Source organism: Stegostoma tigrinum, chromosome 3 (genome assembly GCF_030684315.1).
Source record: "Stegostoma tigrinum isolate sSteTig4 chromosome 3, sSteTig4.hap1, whole genome shotgun sequence".
Lineage (NCBI taxonomy): Eukaryota > Metazoa > Chordata > Chondrichthyes > Orectolobiformes > Stegostomatidae > Stegostoma > Stegostoma tigrinum.
The window spans coordinates 134,765,439-134,791,083 of record NC_081356.1 but is presented as its reverse complement, the minus strand read 5'-3'; the positions used below and the strand labels follow the sequence as shown (position 1 = coordinate 134,791,083).

At 49.1% G+C, this 25,645-nt stretch overlaps 1 protein-coding gene across 2 annotated transcripts in view; it reads left to right on the top strand.

The window, feature by feature from the left end:
* The window catches only part of c9 (complement component 9), a 44,745-nt gene continuing 19,100 nt past the window's right edge, over positions 1-25,645 (top strand). Inside the window, exons 1-6 of one of the 2 annotated variants that reach the window (XM_059645047.1) lie at positions 1-122; positions 16,813-16,939; positions 18,128-18,272; positions 21,808-21,949; positions 23,537-23,675; positions 24,092-24,298. In XM_059645047.1, the coding sequence (XP_059501030.1) occupies positions 37-122; positions 16,813-16,939; positions 18,128-18,272; positions 21,808-21,949; positions 23,537-23,675; positions 24,092-24,298 (846 nt within the window). In that variant the 5' untranslated portion in view covers positions 1-36. The remainder of the gene's footprint in view (positions 123-16,812; positions 16,940-18,127; positions 18,273-21,807; positions 21,950-23,536; positions 23,676-24,091; positions 24,299-25,645) is intronic. The other variant, XM_059645048.1, reaches the window with a different exon arrangement.

The window sequence follows — 25,645 nt, the reverse complement described above, 5'->3', positions numbered from 1 at the left end:
ATGTGACAGTCCAACATCAGCAGAAATCGGGAGAAAATGACTGGAATTCCTGCCTTTGTTCCCCTCTATGCTTTACTCTTCTGCTCCTTGACACTTCTGTCTAACCTCGAGGGCAAGGAGAGGTGAGCGCATGTGTGTAATAACCCGATATTTCAGAAATTTCCCAAGCCCTTGCATTGGCAGATTTTAAACTGGAGTGGAGAAAAGGGAAGAGAAGATTGTACTTATGGGGGGAGGTGATGGCCTAATGGTGTTATCACTGGGCTGTTAATCCTGTTCCGGGGACTTAGGTTCGAATCCTGTCATAGCAGATGGGGGAATTTGAACTTAATAAATATCTGGAATTAAGAGTCTAATGATGACCGTGAATCCATTGTCAATTGTCTGAAAAATGCATCTGGTTCATTAATGTCCTTTAGGGAAGGAAACTATGGAGTGAAAGAATGGTGTGGGAAAGATGGTTTCCTTTCCGTGGGGCACTGGCATCAGTTTTGGGGCAGGAGGGATCTATACCGCTGGGATGGACGCCACCTGAACAGGGCCGGGTCCAGTGTTCTGGTGAAAAGTGTAAATAGGGTGGTTAATAGGACTTTCAGCAAGTAAGTAGGGGGAAGGGAGAAGTGAGCGTAGAGGGAGAATTACAATTAATGCAAGGCAAAGCAGCAGGTTAGCAGGTGACAAGGAAGCCTCAACTCCATTGAAAATCAGGAAAAAAGTTAAAGGGAAGGAGAACTCAAGAGCTGTTAGTAATGGGAGGTGATAGGACCCGAAAGGAAGGTGCAAAAAACTGGCATCAGGGCACTTTATCTGAATGCTCGGAGCATTCGAAACAAGGTGGATGAGTTGACGGTGTGAATCATGGCAAATGAGTATGATTTAGTGGCCATTACAGAGACATGGTTACAGGATGGTCATGACTGGGAGCTAAATTTCCAGGGGTATCAAACTGTTTGGAAGGACAGACAGGAAGGTAAGGGTGGTAGTGTCGCTCTGCCTTTTAAGGATGATATCAGGGCAGTAGTGAGAGATGGTATAGGTTCTACTGAACAAAACATTGAACCCATTTGGGTGAAAATTAGGAATAGTAGGGAGAAGAAGTTTCTGATAGGTGTGGTCTATAGGCCTCCAAATAATGACATCGTGGAGGGGCGGGCAATAAACATAGAAATAGCGAATGCATGTAAAACTGGTACAGCAATTATCATGTGGGATTTTAATCTACACATCGATTGGTCAAACCAGGTCGGTCATGGCAGACTTGAGGAGACGTTTATAGAATGCTCCATGATAATTTCCTTGAACAATGTGTAATGGAACCTACGAGGGAGCAAGCTATCCCAGATCTAGTCCTGTGTAACGAGACAGGAGTAATTAATGATCTCACAGTTAGGGATCGTCTCGGAAAGAACGATCACAGTGTGGTCGAATTTAAAATACAGACAGAGAGTGAGAAGGTTAAATCCAAAACCAACGTCCAGTGCTTGAACAAAGGAGACTATGAAGGAATGAGGGAGGAGTTAGCTAAGGTAGAAAGGGAGCAAAAACTTTATGATGGGTCAATTGAGGAACAGTGGAGGATTTTCAAAATAATTTTTCACAGTGCTCAGCAGAAGTATATTTCAGTGAAAAGAAAGAACTGCAGGAAAGGAGCGAGCCAGCCATGGATGTACAAAATGCTAGTGCAGCCTCATTTGGAATATTGCGTGCAGTTCTGGTCGCCCTGTTACAGGAAGGATGTGGAAACATTGGAAAAGGTGCAGAGGAGATTTACCAGGATGTTGCCTGGTCTGGAGCGCAGGGCCTATGAAGAAAGGCTGAGGGACTTGAGTCTGTTCTCATTGGAGAGAAGGAGGCTAAGAGGGGGTTTAATAGAGACATACAAGATGACCAGAGGATTAGATAGGGTGGACAGTGGGAGCCTTTTTCCGAGGATGATGACTTCAGCTTGTACAAGGGGGCATAGCTACAAAGTGAGGGGTGATAGATTTAAGACAGATGTCAGAGGCAGGTTCTTTAGTCAGAGAGTGATAAGGGCGTGGAACACCCTGCCTGCCAATGTAGTTAACTCAGCCACATGAGGGGCATTTAAACAGTCCTTGGATAAGCATATGGATAATGATGGGATAGTGTAGGGGGATGGGCTTAGATCAGTTCACAGGTCGGTGCAACATCGAGGGCCGAAGGGCCTGTTCTGCGCTGTATTGTTCTGTGTTCTATGTTCTATGTTCTATATCAAAGGAAATAAAGGGAAGCATCAAACTGAAAACAAAAACACATACAAAGGAGCAAAGAGTAGTGGGAAACTAGTCGACTGGGAAATCTTTAAAGGCCAACAGAAAGCCACAAAAAAAGTTATAAAGAAAAGTAAGATAGATTAGGAGAATAAACTAGCTCAGAATATAAAAACAGGCAGCAAAAGTTTCTATAAATATGTAAATTGTAAAAGAGTAGTGAAGGTAAACCTTGGTCCTTTAGAGAATGAGAAGGCCAATTTAATAACTGGGAATGAGGAAATAGCCGAGACATTAAACAGTTATTTTGTGTCGGTCTTCACAGTGGAAGGCACAAACACCATGCCGAAAACTAATAGCAAGAAGGTTATAGCAGGTGGGGACCAAGAAACTATCATTATCACTCAGGAGGCAGTGCAGGGCAAGCTAATGGGACGAACGGTAGACAAGTCCCCTGACCGTGATGAAATGCATCGCAGGGTACTAAAAGAGGTAATGGAGAAAATACCAAATGCACTAGTAATTATTTACCAAAATTCACTGGACTCTGGGATGGCTCCCGCAGATTGGAAAACAGCCGATGTGCCGCCACTGTTTAAAAAGGAAGTAGACTAAAAGCAGGTAACTATTGGCCAGTGAGCTTAACTTCGCTCGTGGGGAAAATGCTTGGATCTATCACTAATGAAGAAATAGCAAGACATCTGGATATAAATTGTCCCATTGGGAACATCCAGCATGGGTTCATGAAGGGTAGGCCATGTTTACCTAATTTGGTGGAATTCTTTAAGGACATTACTTTCATGGTGGACAATGGGGAACCTGTGGATGTGGTGTACCTGGATTTCCAGAAGGTATTTGACAAGGTGCCACACCAAAGGCTGCTACGTAAGGTAAAGTTGCACGGTATTACAGGTAATGTACTGGCATGGATAGAGGATTGGTTGACCAGTAGAAAGTAAAGAGGTGTTTTTCTGGTTGATGGTTAGTGGCTGGTGGTATGCCCCAGGGATCAGTGTTGGGACCACAACTGTTTACAATTTACATCGAGGACTTGGAGCTGGGGACTGAGTGTGTTGTGTCACAAGTTGCAGATGGCACTAAAGTGAGTGGTAGAGCAAAGTGTGCAGAAGACACTGAAAGTCTGCAGAGGGATACAGACAGTCCACGTGAGTGGGTAAAGGTCTGGAGATGGGGTACAATGTTGGTAAGTGTGAGGCCGTCCATTTTGTCAGGAGTAACAGCAAAATGGACTCTGTTTCAAATGGTAAAAGATTGTGATACGCTGCTGTGCAGAGGGACCTGGGTGTCCTTGTGCATGAATCACTGAAGGTGGGATTGCAGGTGCAGCAGGTAATTTAAAAGGCAAATGGAATTCTGTCTGCCATTGCTCGAGGGATGGAGTTTAAAAACAGGGAGGCTGTGCTGCAGCTGTATCGGGTCCTGGTGAGGCCACTCCTGGAGTACTGTGTGCAGCTTTGGGCTCCTCGCTTGAGAAGGGATGGACCAGCACTGGGGGGGGGGGGGGGGGGGTGGGGGGGGGGGGGTGAGGAGGAGATTCACTCGGTTGATTCCAGAGTCAAGAGGGTTGGATTACAAGGAGAGACTGAGTAGACTGGGATTATACTCATTGGAATTCAGTAGAATGAGGGGAGATCTTTTAGAAACATGTAAGATTATGAAGGGAATAGATAAAGTGGAGGCAGGGATGTTGTTTCCATTAGCAGGTGAAACTAGGACTAGAGGGCATCACCTCAAAATAAAGGGAAGCAGATGTAGGACTGAGGTCAGGAGGAACTTCTTCACCCAAAGGGGTGTGAATCTGTGGAATTCCCTGCCTGGTTGAAGCTACATCACTGAATGTGTTTAAGGCAAGGCTAGACACATTTTTGAACAGTAAAGGAGTTAAGGGTCATGGTGAGTGGGCGGGTAAGCGGAGCTGAGTCTCAAAAAGATCAGCCATGATCCTATTAAATGGCGGGGCAGGCTCGAGGGGCCGAATGGCCTACTCCTCCTCCTAGTTCTTATGTTCTACGTTCCTTACCTGGTCTGGCCTACATAGAATCCCTACAGTGTGGAAACAGGCCCTTCGGCCCAACAAGTCCACACCGAACCTCAGAGAATCCCACCCAGACCCATCCCCCTATAACCCACCTAGTCTACACCTCCCTGAACACTGCGGGCAATTTAGCACGGCTGATCCACCTAGCCTGTGCATCTTTGGACTGTGGGAGGAAACCAGAGTACCCGCAGGAAATCCATGCAATCACGGGGAGAACGTGCAAACTCCGCACAAACAGTCGCCCGAAGTTGGAACTGAACCCGGGTTCCTGGTGCTGTGAGGCTACAGTGCGAACCACTGAGCCACTCCGCTTCCCATGTGTGACTCCAGACCCACAGTAATGTGGTTGACTGATAACTGCCCTTTGGGCAATTAGGGTTGGGCAACAAATGTTGCCTGGCCAGCCCATGAGTGAATAAAAACAAATTTATAGCACCTGTCACAGAGGCCTGAAGTACCACACAAGCAATGAAAATTTTCCAATGTAGTCTTTTTTGGAAACTTGGCAACAGATTTTTGCGCAGGAAATTCTCATAATAATAAGCTACAGCGACCAATAATCTGTTTTTTTTTGTGATGTTTACCGAGGGACTTAGGAAATAGGTCTTTGGACCCATTGAGAATGCTGTCATTCAATAGATGGTGGCTGATCTTCTACGTCAACACCATTTTCCAAGCCTCATTACCTATGACGTTTTTATAACTCAATTGATTTCTGTCCTGAATGTACCAGTAACTGAGCTCCCCACTTCCCTCGGCAGCATAGAATTCCGAAGCTCCCCATGCTCTGAATGACGAAATCCTAGCTCACCTCAGTCCTCAATAGGCTGCCTCTTAGCCTGAGAGAGTGTATCTGTGTTCTGTTCTAGACACCAAGGGAAACATCTTTCAACATTTCTGCTGCCAAGTCCTGTAAAAATATTGATTATTGACTGGGTCATGGTGAAAAGTTCCCCTGGTGTTCCTCAACATATCCCTCATTGTGGAGTCCTGAATAACTATCCAGAAGGTAGAAAGGGTCTTGGTTTAAAGTGTCCCCTGGAAATCAGAGCCCCTGACAGAGAAGCTATCCCACAGTGCTGCATTGGGAGAGTTGCACTGGGAGCACTGCATTAGGATTGCTGTTTTGCAAGAGTTGCATTGGGAGTGTTGCATTGGGAGTGTTGCATTGGGAGTGCGACATTGGGAGTGCTGCATTGGGAGTGCTGCTTTGGGAGTGCTGCATTGGGAGTGCTGCATTGGGAGTGCGACACTGGGAGTGCTACATTGGGAGTGCTGCATTGGGAGTGCGACATTGGGAGTGCTGCATTGGGAATGCTGCATTGGGAGTGCGACATTGGGAGTGCTGCATTGGGAGTGCTGCATTGGGAGTGCTGCATTGGGAGTGCTGCATTGGGAGTGCGACATTGGGAGTGCAACATTGGGAGTGCTGAATTGGGAGTGCGACAATGGGAGTGCTGTATTGGGAGTGCAACATTGGGAGTGCGACATTGGGAGTGCTGCACTGGGAGTACGACATTGGGAGTGCTGCATTGGGAGTGCGACATTGGGAGTGCTGCATTGGGAGTGCGACACTGGGAGTGCGACACTAGGAGTGCGACATTGGGAGTGCGACATTGGGAGTGCTGCTTTGGGAGTGCTGCATTGGGAGTGCTGCATTGGGAGTGCGACATTGGGAGTGCTGCATTGGGAGTGCTGCATTGGGAATACTGCATTGGGAGTGCGACATTGGGAGTGCTGCATTGGGAGCGCGACATTGGGAGAGCGACATTGGGAGTGCTGCATTGGGAGTGCGACATTGGGAGTGCTGCATTGGTATTGCTGCATTGGGAGTGCAACATTGGAAGTGCTGCATTGGGAGTGCTGCACTGGGAGTGCGACATTGGGAGTGCTGCATTGGGAATGCTGCATTGGGAGTGTGACATTGGGGGTGCGACATTGGGAGTGCTGCGTTGGGAGTGCTGCATTGGGAGTGCTACATTGGGAGAGCGACATTGGGAGTGCTACATTGGGAGTGCGACATTGGGAGTGCGACATTGGGAGTGCGACATTGGGAGTGCTGCATTGGGAGTGCGACATTGAGAGCGCGACATTGGGAGTGCTGCATTGGGAGTGCGACATTGGGAGTGCTGCTTTGGGAGTGCTGCACTGGGAGTGCGACATTGGGAGTTCTGCATTGGGAGTGCAGCATTGGGAGTGCTGCATTGGGAGTGCTACATTGGGAGTGAGACATTGGGAGTGCTGCATTGGGAGTGCTGCATTGGGAGTGCTGCATTGGGAGCGCGACATTGGGAGCACGACATTGGGAGCGCGACATTGGGAGCACGACATTGGGAGCGCTGCATTGGGAGTGCGACATTGGGAGTGCTGCATTGGGAGTGCTGCATTGGGAGTGCTGCATTGGGAGTGCGACATTGGGAGTGCTGCATTGGGAGTGCTGCATTGGGAGTGCTGCATTGGGAGCGCGACATTGGGAGCACGACATTGGGAGCGCGACATTGGGAGCACGACATTGGGAGCGCTGCATTGGGAGTGCGACATTGGGAGTGCTGCATTGGGAATGCTGCATTGGGAGTGCGACATTGGAAGTGCTGCATTGGGAGTGCTGCATTGGGAGTGCTGCATTGGGAGTGCGACATTGGGAGTGCGACATTGGGAGTGCTGCATTGGGAGTGCTGCATTGGGATTGCGACATTGGGATTGCGACATTGGGAGTACTGCATTGGGAGTGCTGCATTGGGAGTGCTGCATTGGGAGCGCGGCATTGGGAGCGCGACATGGGGAGCGCGACATTGGGAGTGCTACATTGGGAGTGCTGCATTGGGAGTGCTGCATTGGGAGCGCGACATTGGGAGCGCGACATTGGGAGTCCTGCTTTGGGAGTGCTGCACTGGGAGTGCTGCACTGGGAGTAGGACATTGGGAGTGCTGCATTGGGAGTGCGACACTGGGAGTGCGACACTGGGAGTGCGACATTGGGAGTGCTGCATTGGCAGTGCGACATTGGGAGTGCGACATTGGGAGTGCTGCTTTGGGAGTGCTGCATTGGGAGTGCTGCATTGGGAGTGCGACATTGGGAGTGCTGCATTGGGAGTGCGACATTGGGAATACTGCATTGGGAGTGCGACATTGGGAGTGCTGCATTGGGAGCGCGACATTGGGAGAGCGACATTGGGAGTGCTGCATTGGGAGTGCGACATTGGGAGTGCTGCATTGGGAATGCTGCATTGGGAGTGCAACATTGGAAGTGCTGCATTGGGAGTGCTGCACTGGGAGTGCGACATTGGGAGTGCTGCGTTGGGAATGCTGCATTGGGAGTGTGACATTGGGGGTGCGACATTGGGAGTGCTGCGTTGGGAGTGCTGCATTGGGAGTGCTACATTGGGAGAGCGACATTGGGAGTGCTACATTGGGAGTGCGACATTGGGAGTGCGACAATGGAAGTGCTGCATTGGGAGTGCTGCATTGGGAGTGCTGCATTGGGAGTGCGACATTGGGAGTGCGACATTGGGAGTGCTGCATTGGGAGTGCTGCATTGGGAGTGCGACATTGGGATTGCGACATTGGGAGTACTGCATTGGGAGTGCTGCATTGGGAGTGCTGCATTGGGAGCGCGGCATTGGGAGCGCGACATGGGGAGCGCGACATTGGGAGTGCTACATTGGGAGTGCTGCATTGGGAGTGCTGCATTGGGAGTGCTGCATTGGGAGCGCGACATTGGGAGCGCGACATTGGGAGTGCTGCTTTGGGAGTGCTGCACTGGGAGTGCTGCACTGGGAGTGTGACATTGGGAGTGCTGCATTGGGAGTGCGACATTGGGAGTTCTACATTGGGAGTGCGACATTGGGAGCACGACATTGGGAGTGCTGCATTGGGAGTGCGACATTGGGAATGCTGCATTGGGAATGCTGCATTGGGAGTGCGACATTGGAAGTGCTGCATTGGGAGTGCTGCATTGGGAGTACTGCATTGGGAGTGTGACATTGGGAGTGCGACATTGGGAGTGCTGCATTGGGAGTGCTGCATTGGGAGTGCTGCATTGGGAGTGCGACATTGGGAGTGCGACATTGGGAGTGCTGCATTGGGAGCGCGGCATTGGGAGCGCGGCATTGGGAGCGCGGCATTGGGAGCGCTGCATTGGGAGTGTGACATTGGGAGTGCGACATTGGGAGTGCTGCATTGGGAGTGCTGCACTGGGAGTGCGACATTGGGAGTGCTGCATTGGGAGTGTGACATTGGGAGTGCGACATTGGGAGTGCTGCATTGGGAGTGCTGCACTGGGAGTGCGACATTGGGAGTGCTGCATTGGGAGTGTGACATTGGGAGTGCGACATTGGGAGTGCTGCATTGGGAGTGCTGCATTGGGAGTGCAACATTGGAAGTGCTGCATTGGGAGTGCTGCACTGGGAGTGCGACATTGGGAGTGCTGCGTTGGGAATGCTGCATTGGGAGTGTGATATTGGGGGTGCGACATTGGGAGTGCTGCGTTGGGAGTGCTGCATTGGGAGTGCTACATTGGGAGAGCGACATTGGGAGTGCTACATTGGGAGTGCGACATTGGGAGTGCGACAATGGAAGTGCGACATTGGGAGTGCTGCATTGGGAGTGCGACATTGAGAGCGCGACATTGGGAGTGCTGCATTGGGAGTGCGACATTGGGAGTGCTGCTTTGGGAGTGCTGCACTGGGAGTGCGACATTGGGAGTTCTGCATTGGGAGTGCAGCATTGGGAGTGCTGCATTGGGAGTGCTACATTGGGAGTGCGACTTTGGGAGTGCTGCATTGGGAGCGCGACATTGGGAGAGCGACATTGGGAGTGCTGCATTGGGAGTGCTGCATTGGGAGTGCTGCATTGGGAGTGCGACATTGGGAGTGCTGCATTGGGAGTGCTGCATTGGGAGTGCTGCATTGGGAGCGCGACATTGGGAGCATGACATTGGGAGCGCGACATTGGGAGCACGACATTGGGAGCGCTGCATTGGGAGTGCGACATTGGGAGTGCTGCATTGGGAATGCTGCATTGGGAGTGCGACATTGGAAGTGCTGCATTGGGAGTGCTGCATTGGGAGTGCTGCATTGGGAGTGCGACATTGGGAGTGCGACATTGGGAGTGCTGCATTGGGAGTGCTGCATTGGGAGTGCGACATTGGGATTGCGACATTGGGAGTGCTGCTTTGGGAATGCTGCATTGGGAGTGCGACATTGGGAGTGCTGCATTGGGAATGCTGCATTGGGAGTGCGACATTGGAAGTGCTGCATTGGGAGTGCTGCATTGGGAGTGCTGCATTGGGAGTGCGACATTGGGAGTGCGACATTGGGAGTGCTGCATTGGGAGTGCTGCATTGGGAGTGCGACATTGGGATTGCGACATTGGGAGTACTGCATTGGGAGTGCTGCATTGGGAGTGCTGCATTGGGAGCGCGGCATTGGGAGCGCGACATGGGGAGCGCGACATTGGGAGTGCTACATTGGGAGTGCTGCATTGGGAGTGCTGCATTGGGAGCGCGACATTGGGAGCGCGACATTGGGAGTGCTGCTTTGGGAGTGCTGCACTGGGAGTGCTGCACTGGGAGTGTGACATTGGGAGTGCTGCATTGGGAGTGCGACATTGGGAGTTCTACATTGGGAGTGCGACATTGGGAGCACGACATTGGGAGTGCTGCATTGGGAGTGCGACATTGGGAATGCTGCATTGGGAATGCTGCATTGGGAGTGCGACATTGGAAGTGCTGCATTGGGAGTGCTGCATTGGGAGTGCTGCATTGGGAGTGTGACATTGGGAGTGCGACATTGGGAGTGCTGCATTGGGAGTGCTGCATTGGGAGTGCTGCATTGGGAGTGCGACATTGGGAGTGCGACATTGGGAGTGCTGCATTGGGAGCGCGGCATTGGGAGCGCGGCATTGGGAGCGCTGCATTGGGAGTGTGACATTGGGAGTGCGACATTGGGAGTGCTGCATTGGGAGTGCTGCACTGGGAGTGCGACATTGGGAGTGCTGCATTGGGAGTGTGACATTGGGAGTGCGACATTGGGAGTGCTGCATTGGGAGTGCTGCACTGGGAGTGCGACATTGGGAGTGCTGCATTGGGAGTGTGACATTGGGAGTGCGACATTGGGAGTGCTGCATTGGGAGTGCTGCATTGGGAGTGCGACATTGGGAGTGCTGCATTGGGAGTGCTGCATTGGGAGTGCTGCACTGGGAGTGCGACATTGGGAGTGCTGCATTGGGAGCGCGACATGGGGAGCGCGACATTGGGAGTGCTGCATTGGGAGTGCTGCATTGGGAGTGTGACATTGGGAGTGCGACATTGGGAGTGCTGCATTGGGAGTGCTGCACTGGGAGTGCGACATTGGGAGTGCTGCATTGGGAGCGCGACATGGGGAGCGCGACATTGGGAGTGCTGCATTGGGAGTGCTGCATTGGGAGTGCGACATTGGGAGTGCTGCATTGGGAGTGCTGCATTGGGAGTGCTGCATTGGGAGTGCGACATTGGGAGTGCTGCATTGGGTGTGCTGCATTGGGAGTGCCACATTGGGAGTGCGACATTGGGAGTGCGACATTGGGAGTACGACATTGGGAGTGCTGCATTGGGAGTGCGGCATTGGGAGTGCTGCATTGGGAGTGCTGCATTGGGAGTGCGACATTGGTTTTGCGACATTGGTTTTGCGACATTGGGAGTGCTGCATTGGGAGTGCGACATTGGGAGTGCGACATTGGGAGTGCTGCACTGGGAGAGTTGGGTCACAGTGTGCTTAGTTCGTCAAGGTGGGAATGCTGCCCCTTGAGGTGGGGCTGAGAGATGGCAGGAGGACAATCAAGTTCAGTCTTTCAAAGATTCACGGAGACCATGCGTTGGGAATGGATAGTGTATCTATCAGCGACCGATCTCTATCCTATGGCTCCCTGTTCCACTTCCCCACTCCCTCCCTCACTCCTGATTGCATCCCTGTGCAATCAATCCCAGAGATTCCTATGACCAATGTAGCAATGTACCCCAGCAGAGTAAAATGGAAAATCATTATAGCACCCTATGAACTGCTCTCCCATTAGAGACGGACAACTGGTAGTGAGTTTAACCTGAGCGTCACTATGCCTTGGGCAAGAGAAGACGTTGGGATGGTGGGTCCATCATGGTAGCCTCAGTCCATGCAGGGATTGAACCCACAGTGGGATTAATTAATTTGCATCACAAACCACCCAACACATAATCCCCTCCCCTCTCTTATCTTCCTTCACTCCCAACAGCCCCATTGTACCTTCTGCTATAACTGGCAAAGGTGCAACACCTGCCCATTTACCTCCTCCCTCCCCAGTATCCAAGGGCCCAAACATACCTCCCAGGTGAAGCAACACTTCACCTGCACTTCCCACAATCTAGTCTACTGCATTCGCTGCTCACAATGTAGTCTCCTCTACATTGGGGAAATGAAGCATAAACTGGGTGATGGCTTGACAGAATACCAACATTCTGCTCGGCAAAAAAGATGCTGTGCTTCCAGTTTCCTGCCACTTTAACACACCGTCCTGTTCCCTGGCCAACACCTCTCCCTCAGATGTGCTGCAGTGCTCCAGCGAAGCTCAGCGCAAACTGGAAGAACAACACCTCACTTTCCCTCTGGGAACTCTGCAGCCCTCGGACTCTGTATCAAGTTCTGTAATTTTAAAGCTTGAGCCACTTCCTCCCAAGTCTCCACACCCAAGGCCTTGCTATTACTTGCTATTACACATAACCCATTATTAGCCACTAATTGTGCCATTAATAGCTATTCATTTTCCCAGCCCGGCCATTACCCATTCTCCTGTTCTTCTCTCTCTTTGGGTTCTATCCCCAGCTATCCTTTACTCCTTACTTCCTACCCTAGACCCTAGGCAGCACAGTTCTGAAGAAGGGTCACCGGACCCAAAACTTTAACTCTGTTTTCTCCTTCACAGATGCTGACAGACCTGCTGAGCTTCTCCAGCAACTTTATTTTTGATCCTAGGCAGCATTTATTGCCCATCTCTAATTGCCCAGAGGGCAGTTCAAAGTCAACCACTATGCTGTGGTCCTGAAGTCACTTGTCGGCCACACCAGGTAAGGATGGCAGTTTCTTTCCCTAAAGGACATTAGTGAACCAGATGGGTTTTTCCTGACAATGGACAATGGATTCACAGTCATCATTCAATACTAATTCTAGATATTTATTGAATTCAAATTCCACCATCTGCCATGGTGGGAATTGAACCCGAGTCCCCAGAACATTATCTGGGTCTCTGGATAAACAGCTCAACAATAATTCCACTAGGCCTTGCCTCCCCTCAGCTTCTGCATATAAATATTTTCCCAGCTACCATCAGTTCTGACGAATGTTCACCGGACCCGAAACATTAACTCTGATTTCCCTTCACAGATGTTCTCTTCACAGCTCACTGCTGAGCTTTTCCAGCAACTCATGTTTTTGTTTCAGATTTCTAGCATCCAGACTTCTTTCAGTTTTCGCAAGTCAGCTGTTCATTGGTCAGGAGAGGTAATGTGCTCGAGAGGTTTAATTCTGTTGGCACCAATTCTAAGCAAGAAGGTACCGCCAAACCTTGACCAGATTCAGCCATGCTGCATTTTGGCCATAAACAAAAACAGACATACAGCTGATCCCAAAATCTCCGATCCTTCTAACTGGCATTATCGCGGGACTGTTAATGTTCTGGGTACCTGGGTTCAAATCAGATGGTGGGATTTGAATTCAATAAATATCAGGAATTAGGATTGAATGATGACTGTGAATCCATTGCCCATTGTCAGGAAAAACCCATCTGGTTCACTAATGTCCTTTAGGGAAGGAAACTGCCATCCTTACCTGGTCTGGCCGACATGTGACTCCAGACCCACAGCAATGTGGTTGACTTTGAACTGCCCTCTGGGCAATTAGGGATGGGCAATGAATGCTGCCTGGCCAGCGACACCCTTCATCCTGTGCATGGATAATGATAAAAAAGATACTGTCACCAATTTAAAAATTCATTGCATTTCTCCTCCTTTTAGATACTTTTACCAACAATTTTTAAATTCATTCATGGGACATTTATGACGTTCCCTGGCCAGCATTTCTTGTCCGTCCCTAGTTGCCCTTTGAGTAGGTGGGGGTGAGCTGCCTTCTTGAACCGCTGCAGTCCATGTGCCGTGGGTTGCCCTTAGGGAGGGAATTCCAGGATTTTGACCCAGCGACACTGAAGGAACGGGACTATATTTCCAAGTCAGGATGGTGAGTGGTTCGGAGGGGAACTTGCAGCGGGTGGTGTTCCCATGTATCTGCTGCCCTTGTCCTTCTAGATGGAAGTGGTTGTGGGTTTGGAAGGTGCTGTCTGAGGATCTTTGGTGAATCTCTGCAGTGCATCTTGTAGACGGTACACACTGCTGCTACTGAGTGTCGGTGGTGGAGGGAGTGGATCCTTGTGGATGTGGTGCCAATCAAGCGGCTGCTTTGTCCTGGATGGTGTCGAGCTTCTTGAGTGTTGTTGGGGCTGCACCCATCCAGGCAAGTGGGGAGTATCCCATCACATTCCTGACTTGTGCCTTGTAGATGGTGGGACAGGATTCAGGGAGTCAGGAGGTGAGTTATTCACCACAGTATTCCCAGCTTCTGGCCTGCTCTTGTAGTCACTGTGTTTATGTGGTGAGTCCAGTTTTCAATGATAGAAACACCATTGAATATCGAGGGGCAGTGGTTAGATTGTCTCTTGTTGGTGATGGTCACAGCCTGGCATTTGTGTGGCTCGAATGTCACTTCCACTTGTCAGCCCAAGCCTGGATGTTGTCCAGATCTTGTTGCATTTGAACATGAACTGCTTCCGTATCTGAGAAGTCATGAATGGTGCTGAACACTGTGCAATCATCGGCGAACATCCCCGCTTCTGACCTTATGGTGGAGGGAAGGTCATTGATGAAGCAGCTGAAGATGGTTGAGCTGAGGACACTACACTGAGGAACTCCTACAGAGATTCCCTGGAGCTGAGATGATTGATCTCCCACAGCTACAACCATCTTCCTATGTGCCCAGTATGACTCCAACTACTGGGGTGTTTGCCCCAAACCCCATTGATTCCAGTTTTGTTCGGGTTCCTTGATGCCACACTCGGTCGAATGCACCCTTGATATCAAGGGCTGTCACTCTCACCTCACCCTCTGGAATTCAGCTCTTCTGTCCATGTGTGAACCAAGGCTGGAATGGGGTCAGGAGCTGAGTGGCCCTGATGGAACCCAAACTGGGTATCACTGAGCAGGTTATTGCTGAGCAGGTGCTGCTTGACAGCTCTGTTACTGACACCTTCCATCACTTTACTGATGGTCGAGAGGAGACTGATGGGGCGGTATCGGCCAGGCTGGATTTGTCCTGCTTTTTATGTACAGGATATATCTGGGCAATTTTCCACATTGTTGGGTAAATCCCAGTGTTGTAACTGCACTGGAACAGCTTGGCCAGGGGAGCGGCAAGTTCTGGAGCACAAATCTTCAGTCCTATTGCTGGAATGTTGTCAGGGCCCGTAGCCTTTGCAGTGTCCAGCGTCTCCAACTGTTTCTTGATATCACGTGGAGTGAATCAAACTGGCTGAAGGCTGGTATCTATAATGCTGGGGACCACTGGAGAGGTGCTGTAATCTGCTTCCTTTAAATATGTCAATTCCTTCTTTCACAGTTACACACTTTAAATAGAAAACACTCTCTACATGACCCCTTTAAATCCCATCACGACTTTAAATACTTCCTGTCCTTCCCCAGTTAAATATCCTCCATACTCTCTCACATTGACATCAACACTTATACAGAGACACATAGAGTTTTACGGTTCTGAAAGAGGCCATTTTCAGCTCAGCTCCTGAAAGGTCTATCCAGCTACTCCCACTCTCCGGCCCTATTTCCATAGCTCCCCAAATTCATCACTTTCATATATATTATATATATCTATCCAGTTCCCTGTTGAGACCTCCAAAGGATGCACCCCTCTCCCGGGCAGCACATTCCAATCCCCAGCGCTCTCTGAGGAAAGAAGTTTCTCCTCATCTCACTCCTCGCTCTCTCACTGACCATCCTGACATTGTCCCCCCTAGTTACTGACAGACCAACTCATGGCAACAGAATATCCTTCTTTACCCTGTCAAAATTGTTCATCATTTTGAACACCTCAGTGATGCCATCTCTTAATCTTCTCTGCTCCAATGAGAATAAACCCAATCTCTCTAATCTTTCCTGATATCTAATCTGCCTCAGTCCTGATATCATTCTAGTACATCTTCTTTGCACTCTCTCTCGGGCTGTAACATCCTTCCTTAAATAAGATACCTAGAACTGAACACATTACTTCAAATATACATTCCCTTTAAGTATCTCCTCCACTGTTTCCTCCTTTAAATGGGCCAATTCATCATCTTTAGTGATATTTGTACCCCCACTGTTTGGGATTGGTTTTGTTAGGATTGACTTTATTGTCAGGTGTACTGAAATACAGTGAGCAGCTTGGTTTACGAGCAGTACAGGCAGATCACTGCAAGCAAAGGATCAAAAAGACAGAGACATATAGGTTACGTTGCAGGTTACATTATTTGAGGCTGATGTCCATCCATCAGTCTGATATCAGCCGGGAAGAGACTGTTCCTGAACCTGCTGGTGTGTCTGTTCAGGATTCTGTACCTTCAGCCTGATGGAAGAGGCTGTGGGAGATCATTACCGGGGTGCGATGGGTCTTTGATAATGTTGGCCGCCTTTCTGTGGCAGTGAGCCGCGTAAACAGAGTCCATGGATGGAAGATAACAAGGTGTAGAGCTGGATGAACACAGCAGGCTAAGCAGCATCAGAGGAGCAGGAAGGTTGAGGTTTCGGTTCTGAAGAAGGGCCTAGGCCTGAAACATCAGCCTTCCTGCTCCTCTGATGCTGCTTGTCCTGCTGTGTTCATCCAGCTCCACACCTTGTTATCTCAGATTCTCCAGCATCTGCAGTTCCTACTATCCATGGATGGAAGGTTGGCTCCTGTGATGGTCCAGGATGTGTACACCACCTTCTGTAGTCTCTTACGCTCCTGGGCAGAGCAGTTGCCGTACCAGGCCGTTATACACCCAGACAGTATGTTTTCAACGGGGCATCTGTAGAAGGTGGTGAGGGTCCTTATGGACTTGGCAAATTTCCTGAGCTGCCTGAGGAAGGAGAGGCGTTGTTGCATAAACATCTGTCACCTTTAATAAATGTTCCACAGCCGCCTTATAAATCCCACTGCTGCCTTCATCTTCCATTCCCTGTCTGTAATCACATGGTGCTGCTCTTTCCTGGAGGACCTGGTTCTCCCAATATTTCTGCTCTTTTAAGTTATTCCTGATTATTTCTTCATGTTATTTACTAACATACAGCTCTGCTCGTGTGTCTGTGAGCTGCCCCTTCACCTTGTTTCGTCTTTTATAGGAAATATACCCCCAGTGGAGGTTCTTGGAGTCTGAGATGACCCGGTGAGGGAGAAGCCAACAGATTCTTGACGGTCATTAACTTTTGTTCAATTTTCAGGGCTGTGCTGGACAATGACCCACCGCGGAGCAGAGCTGAGAGAGCCACGAATACTCCTGCTAAGATTGCCTGTGAACTCTCACCCTGGGGTCAATGGTCATCCTGTCATCCATGCAAAGGCCTGAGGGTAAGAGAGGGCCGTTTTCTTTACAGCCAGACTGCAGCAGATGATGAAGCCTACTTCAATCTTGACCTATAATCACAGTTGTGCATCAATTCATTCCCAGGATGTGGGTTTTGCTGTCTAATGTGGAATTTATTGCCCGACCCTAGTTGCCCCTTGAGAAGGTGGGGGTGAGCTACCTTCTTGAGCCACTGCAGTCCATGTGCTGTTTGTTGACCCACAATGCCCTTAGGGAGGGAATTCCAGGATTTTGACCCAGAGACACTGAAGAAACGGTGATATATTTCCAAGGCAGGACAGCGAGAGGCTTGGAGGAGAACTTGGAGAGGTGATCCCATGTGCCTCCTTACAGATGGAAGTGGTTTGTAATGTACTGTGAGATAACCATCAAGCACTTACACAACACAACTCACTTGCTTGGGGACCGCTTTGCAGAACACCTCCGCTCGGTTCGCAATAAACAACGGCACCTCCCAGTCGCGAACCATTTCCACACCCCCTCCCATTCCTCAGATGACATGTCCATCCTGGGCCTCCTGCAGTACCACACTGATGCCACCCGAAGGTTGCAGGAACAGCAACTCATATTCCGCTTGGGAACCCTGCAGCCCAATGGTATCAATGTGGACTTCACCAGCTTCAAAATCTCTCCTCCCCCTACTGCATCCCAAAACAAGCCCAGCTCATCCCAGCTTCCCTAACCTGTTCTTCCTCTCACCCATCCCCTCCTCCCACCCCAAGCCACAACTCCATTTCCTACCTACTAACCTCATCCCACCTCCTTGGCCTGTCCGTCTTCCCTGGACTGACCTATCCCCTCCCTACCTCCCCACCTATACTCTCCCCTCCACCTATCTTCTTTTCTCTCCATCTTCGGTCCACCTCCCCCTCTCTCCCTATTTATTCCAGTTCCCTCTCCCCTCCCCCCTCTCTGATGAAGGGTCTATGCCTGAAACGTCAGCTTTTGTGCTCCTAAGCTGCTGCTTGGCCTGCTGTATTCATCCAGCTCCACACTTTGTTACCTTGGATTCTCCAGCATCTGCAGGTCCCGTTATCTCTGATCACAACTCACTTCTGTGCCTTGATGCAGGTGCTTGTAACAGCAACTTTGCATTTATATAGCACTTTTAATGTGGTGAAGATTCCTGATGCACTTTCAGACAATCTGAATGTTCTCTGTTTCCTGTACAGCATCGGTCCAGGGATATTGTCCGGTTCGGACAGTTTGCGGGCAGGACTTGTACCGACATATTATCTACAGAGGAGCCCTGTCCACTCTCCGGAAACTGTGAAGTGCCAACAGTCAACTGTGGGAACAACTTCCAATGTGAAAACGGTAACTGACCTGATTCTCCATCCCTGTGTTAGGGTGTGTGGGGCAGAGAGACGTGTGTGTGTTGGTGCGTGTGTGTGTGTCTATCTGTGTGTATGTGAATGAGTGTGTCTATGTGTGTGTGTTTGTGTGTGAAGGGGGGGTTGGGGGGAAGACTTTGCTTCCGTATGGGGCAAGGGAGGGGAGGTATATCCGTCTAAGAGATAATGGGAACTGCAGATGCTGGAGAATCCAAGATAACAAAGTGTAGAGCTGGATAATCACAGCTGGCCAAGCAACATCAGAGGAGCAGGGAACACAGGCTGTCCGGTGGTCAAAAAGACATATGGCATGCTTTCCTTCACTGGATGGGGTATTGAGTACAAGAGTTGGCAGGTCATGTTGCAGTTGTATGGGACTTTGGTTCGGCCACATTTGGAGTACTGTGTACAGTTCTGGTCGCCACATTACCAAAAGGATGTGGATGCTTTGGAGAGGGTGCAGAGGAGGTTCACCAGGATGTTGCCTGGTATGGAGGGTGCTAACTATGAAGAGAGGTTGAGTAGATTAGGATTATTTTCATTAGAAAGACGGAGGGTGAGGGGGAACCTGATTGAGGTCTACAAAATCATGAGGTGCATAGACAGGGTGGATAGCAAGAAGCTTTTTCCCAGAGTGGGGGACTCAATTACTAGGGGTCATGAGTTCAAAGTGAGAGGAGGAAAGTTTAAGGGAGATATGCGTGAAAAGTTCTTTACACAGAGGGTGGTAGGTGCCTGGAATGCGTTGCCAGCGAAGGTGGTAGACGCAGACACGTTAGCGTCTTTTAAGATATATTTGGACAGGTACATGGATGGGCAGGGAGCAAATGGACACAGACCGTTAGAAAATAGATGATAGGCTTAGACAGAGGATCTCGATTGGTGCAGGCTTGGCGGGCCAAAGGGCCTGTTCCTGAGCTGTAATTTCTTTGTTCTTTGAAAGCTGACGTTTCAGCCCAATTTCTTCAGATTTCTGATGAAGGGACTAGGCCCAAAACGTCAGCCTTCCTGCTCCTCTGATGCTGCGTGGCCTGCTGCATTCATCCAGCTCTACACCTTGTTATCTCAGATTCTCCAGCATCCGCAGTTCCTACTATCTCTGAAACTAGTCTTCATAACATTGTTTTTCTTTTCAATTTCATGTATCCATCAGTGGGTTTATCTTCTTCCTAGGATCCTTCTTCCTCACTGACATGTACCTTTCATGTGAAGCATGATTTTTTTGGAAGATCTGCCATTTTTCCTCAACCATTTGTTTTCCCACTGATGTCATTCCCATGAATACTTCAGCCACTCTGCTCTCATTCCTCTGTAATTACCCTTGTTTCGGTTTAGCACAGTTGTTTCTGACCAAGGTTTCTCACTCTCAAACTGAATACCAAATTCTACCCTGTTACGGTCATCGTTTCCTAAGTGATCTTTTGCCTTTATTAAACCTGCCTCATTACATATTAAGAATCAGCAGCATTGCTACAGAGTTGTCCATTCTCTGATTGTCTGTTTAGAAAGGTGTAGCCTTAACTGATATTTCTGGCAAGTAAAACAAAAGGTCAATGAGTGAGGGACCTGCAAACAGATGTGTTGGTGTCATGTCCCAAGTCTTCAGTTCTTTGTCATACTGACAAAAAAAAATCTGGCCTACAAAACAGTGAAATTTAGCCTGGACAATCCTCTCAAATACATAAAAATGATGAATGAACAGCGAACTTTTTTAATAACTGCCACATATGGGAATGGGAGTACACCAGATGATTAAATATTCTCAGTAATCAAGAGGTAAACATAACTACAGTGAACCCTGACCAAGCAAAACCTCAAGACATCAACTTCCCTCAAAAAATTGATGTAAAAGCATCAACAGTGAGTAATGAAAATGTAACGCAGGGAAGTTACACATCTCTATTATACTTTAGTTACAGATTAAATGTTTGGACCTCACAATATTTGAGGTTTTTTTTGTCGGTTTATCAACGGTTCTGGTTGATAAAACAATGTTTACTGGAGTAGGAATGCCTCATTTTTTGGGGAATAATTTCTTTTCCATCACATAGAAAGATAGAGAATGAAAGGAGGAGGAGGCCATTCAGTTCTCTGAATCTGCTCTGCTATTCAATGTAATCATGGCCGATCATCCAAATTAGTACCCTGTTCCCACTTTCTCCCCAAACACTTTCATGCTTTTAGCCCTAAGAACTACAGCGAACTCCTTCTTGAAATTACTCAATGTTTTGGCCTCAACGGTTTCCTGTGGTAGAGAATCCCATAGGCTCCCCGCTCCCTGGGTGCAGACATTTCTCCTCAGCTCAGCCCTAACTGGTCTAAGTCATATCCTTAGACTGTGACCCCTGGTTGGACATCGTGGCACTACTCTCTGTTGGAGAGAGGGCATCAAAGCTGATAACTGCTGACTAAGGTACAAGAATAATTTGGTGGTCGTTTTTGACTGACGCAGACTCGATGGCCTTTTTCTGTGAGGTGGGCCTCTCATGACCGTTTGACTCTATAATAAAGACACACCCGACATCTAGAGGGGGATTCTGAAATTGCAACCAAACTTTCTCCATGGAGTCATAATGTCATAGAGCTGTACAGCTCGGAAACAGGCCCTTCGGCCCAACTCATCTGTGCCAACTAATCTGGTTCCATTTGCCAGAATTTGACCCATATCCCTCTAAATCCTTCACATTCACATACCCATCCAGATGCCTTTATAATGTTGTAATTGTGCCAGCCTCCACCACTTCCTCTGGCAGCTCATTCCATACACGCACCACCTTCTGTGTGAAAAAGTTTCCCTTTAGGTCCCTTTGAAATTTTTCCCCTCTCACCTTAAACCTATGCCCCTCTAGTTTTGGACTCCCTTACCCTGGGGGAAAAGACCTTATCTTTTTATCCTATCCATGCCCCTCATGATTTTATAAACCTCTATAAGTTCACCCCTCAGCCTCCAACCCTCCAGGGAAAATAGCCTCAGCCTATTCAGCCCCTCCCTGCAGCTCACACCCCCCAACCCTGGCAACATCATTGTAAATCTTTTCTGAACCCTTTCAAGTTTCACAACCTATTACTGGGAGACCAGGAATGACACAGTATTCCAAAAACGGCCTCGCCGATGTCCTGTACAGCTGCAACATGGCCTCCCAACTCCTATACTCAGTGCACTGACCAATAAAGGCAAGCGTCCCAAACACTGTCTTCACCATCCTGTCCACCTGGAACTTCATTTTCAGGGAATTAAGAACCTGAACCCCAAGGTCTCATTGTTCAACAACACTCGCCAAGACCTTACCATTAAGTGTACAAGTCCTGCCCTAATTTGCCTTTCCAAATACAGCACCTCACATTTATCTAAATTAAACTCCATCTGTCACTCCTGGGCCGATCAGCCCATCTGATCAAGGCCCATTGTACTCTGAGGTACCCAAGTTGTAAAGAGGCTGCTGCTTTCTGATTCAGTTTGTACTCTCAATGTGGCCAGATATATGGAGGGGTGATCCCGTGTGTTTTTCTATCTGCAGGACGCTGTATCCAGAGAAGGCTCAAGTGCAATGATGACAACGATTGTGGCGATTACAGCGATGAAGATGACTGTGAATCGTACAGGTCTCCCTGCAGAAGGGCCTTGGAGCCTTTGGAAATAGGGGACACCGCAGGGTCAGGGTGAGGATCAACTCACTGGGTCCAGACGCCGAGGCTCATATTAGTGAGAGACAGAGAGAGAGAGAGAGAGAGAGAGACAGAGAGGGGGGGGGAGAGAGAGAGAGAGAGAGAGAGAGAGGCTGGGGGTGGTGTGAGAGAGATGGTGGGAGAGAGAGAGAGAGACAGAAGGGGGAGAAAGACAGAAGGGGGAGAGAGACAGAAGGGGAAGAGAAAGAGAGACAGAAGGGGGAGAGGGAGAGAGAGAGAGAGGTAGAGAGGGGGAGAGAGAGAGAGGGAGAGGGAGAAGAGAGGTAGAGTGAGAGAGTGAGAAGGAGAGACAGAGACAGAGAGAGAGACAGAGAGAGAGAGAGATGGACAGCACAAAGACAGCAGAATAAAAACCCAAAAGAACTGCGGATGCTGTAAATCAGGAACAAAAACAAAAGTTGCTGGAAAAGCTCAGCAGGTCTGGCAGCATCTGTGAAGAAAAACATCAGTTAACATTTCGGGTTAGTTCTGCATTAGGGTCACCGGACCCAAAATGTTAACTCTGATTTTATCGTCATAGATGCTGCCAGACCTGCTGAGCTTTTCCCGTAACTTCTGATTTTGTTACTAAGACAGCCAGTCTCCTGAGAACCACACAGACAGAAACAGAGTCTTGAAAGAGAGAGACATAGAGAGAGAGAGAGAGAGAGAGAGAGAGAGAGAGAGAGAGAGAGAGAAGACAAGCATGCAGTACAGAAGTGGCCCTTCAGCCCATCAAGTCTGTGCTAACCTGTATACACGAGTCCTACTTTTCCACACCAGGACCAGGCACTTGAATGTTATGACATTTCAAATGTTATTTCAAGTAATTCTTAAACACAATATAAACCAAAAGAACTGTGGATGCTGTAAATCAAGAACAAAAACAAAGTTGCTGGAAAAGCTCAGCAGGTTGCAGGGAATGCTGCAGTGTTCCAGTGAAGCCCAACACAAGCTGGAAGAACAACAGTGATAATGGGAACTGCAGATCCTGGAGAATCCAAGATATCAAAGTGTGGGGCTGGATGAACACAGCAGGCCAAGCAGCATCTCAGGAGCACAAAAGCTGACGTTTCGGGCCTAGACCCTTCATCAGCAAAGGGGGATGGGGAGAGTGTTCTGGAATAAATAGGGAGAGAGGGGGAGGCGGACTGAAGATGGATAGAGGAGAAGATAGGTGGAAAGGAGAGTATAGATGAGGAGGTGGGGAGGGGATAGGTCAGTCCAGGGAAGACGGACAGGTCAAGGAGGCGGGACGAGGTTAGTAGGTGGGAAATGGAGGTGCGGCTTGAGGCGGCAGGAGGGGATGGGTGAGAGGAAGAACAGGTTAGGCGGGGGGGAATGAGCTGGGCTGGTTTTGGGATGTAGTGGGGGGAGGGGAGATTTTGAAGCTTGTGAAGTCCACATTGATACCATTGGGCTTCAGGGTTCCCAAGCGGAATATGAGTTCTTCAGAAAAGCCTCCCTCCCTCACTGAAGAAGGGTCCCGACCCGAAACGTCAAGCTTTCCTGCTCCTCTGATGCCATTAGCACCTGGGGGTTGTTTTATGCTGAATGACTGAGTTGGACCTTGTTTTTTAGGATGAACATCTTTGGGATGGAGCCTCGGAAAAGCCCCTTCAACAACAAATTCTACAATGGCCAATGTGATAGCGCCTATGATGGAAACAGAAGGACCTATTTCCGTATCCCCTGGAATATTGCATTTTTCACCTATCAGGTAAGGTTCACATGTGCTAGAGGCTGTGTTACAAAGGAAGGATTGTTTTATCCTCCGTGGGAACAGGGTCTGCCCCTTGTGTGGATGGAGTCAATGGAATCTCCCACTAGGGCGATGGGTCTACATAGGTACTGACAGGGGTGGACCTCTCTATGGTCCTCTGTCCCTGGTAACATCAGTCTGTGGAGTGGGGTTTCAGGGCTTTTTCAGGCTGAGGGTAGCGGACGAAATTCCGCTCAGGGGTTTCAACAAGGGTTCAATCTTTATCTGAAATGATCTCTGCAGGGTTTTCAGGGAAGCATTGGGAAGTAGGGCAAGGTGAATAGCCGTGCTGCAAGCGAGTGGTATATATCCATGCTGTATCCATTCTGTACTCTAAGAGTGTATCCTTGAATTGTTTGGCTCTATTCATCCAGACACAAGCTAGACAAGCCTTCACTACCGAGGTATACGAGACTTCATCTGAAGTTGTCACAAAGATCATGGAAGAGACCACAAACAATTTCAATGTTGGATTCTCTCTGACCACAAAGTCTAATCTGCTCGAATCCAAGGCTGGTGTTGGATTCAATCTCAACAAGTCGCAAAATCTTGAGAAGCTGCTAAGTCACAATCAGTCCCAGGTACACCCCTGATCGGAGATATCAACATTCCTCTTGGAATGGGGAGGCAGGATTACACAGAGAGAGTAGGGAGCAGCGCTGGGAAAGGGGCAAGTGTACCACCTTATCTGAGGCAGGGTGTTCTGGCATTAGAGGGAGTGCACCAAGGGTTTGATGCTTTGAAAAGCAGGACTGATATCTGAAGAGAGACTGGATCATTTTGGGTTATCGTCACTGGAGTTTAGCAGATTGAGGGACGGGGATCCCTTAGAAACCTGTCAAATACGAAGAAGACCAGGCGGAGGGGGGGGATGCAGGTAGGATGTTCCTGATAACAAGAGTAGTAGGGGTCATAGGCTAAGGAAACAGTGTAGGCCATTTAGGGCTGAGATGAGGAGAAATGTATACACCCAGGGAGCGGGGAGCCTGTGGAATTCTCTACCACAGAAAGCGGCTGAGGGCAAAATATTGAATGGTCTCAAGAAGCAGTTAGATGGAATTCTTAGGGGTAAAGGGATCAAAGATTTTGGGGAGGAAGCAGGAACACGGGGTCTGAGATGGATGGTCATCCATGATGTTATTGAATGATAGAGCAAACTCAAAGGGCCGAATGGCCTGTTCTTGCTCCAAACAAATGGAGTGTGGGGTGGATTCAGAGCATAGGAGAGAGAGGCAGAGGAGGGCAGTATAGAGGGTACAGACAGTACAATAAAAGTAGAGATAAAGTAAGGGAATAGAACATGGGCGACTCAATGGTTAGCGCTGTAGCCTCAGGGACCCGAGTTCAATTCCAGCCGCGGGCGATTGTCTGTGTGGAGTTTGCACATTCTCCCCGTGTCTGCGTGGGTTTCCTCCTGGTGCTCCGGTTTCCTCCCACAGCCCAAAGATGTGCAGGCTGGGTGGATTGGCTATACTAAATTGCCCGTAGAGTCCAAGGATAAGCAAGCTAGGTGGATGAGTCATGGGAAATGTAAGGTTACAGAGATAGTTGGGGTGGTGGGACTGGGTGGGATACTTTTCAGAGGGTCAATGTGGACTCGATAGACTGAATGACCTCCTTCCACACTGTAGGGATTCAATGACCAAACAGAAAGTGAGCAAGCAAGGGGGAAAGATGGAGTGAATGTGGGGACAGGGCAAAATCACATGGGAAAAAGAACACAGGGATACCCAGAAGTGTGGGAGCTGACTGGTGGCAATGTAACCTGGGTGTCACCACACCTCAGCAAGACCTTGATGAGAATTGCAAACAATGCCGGAACAGAACCCACGCTGTTGGCATCTCAAAGCATTAGAAACCAATTGTGCAGCGAGCTGAGCTAACCAAACCTCACTACGTCACCCAGTGAGACATATGGTCTTATATTA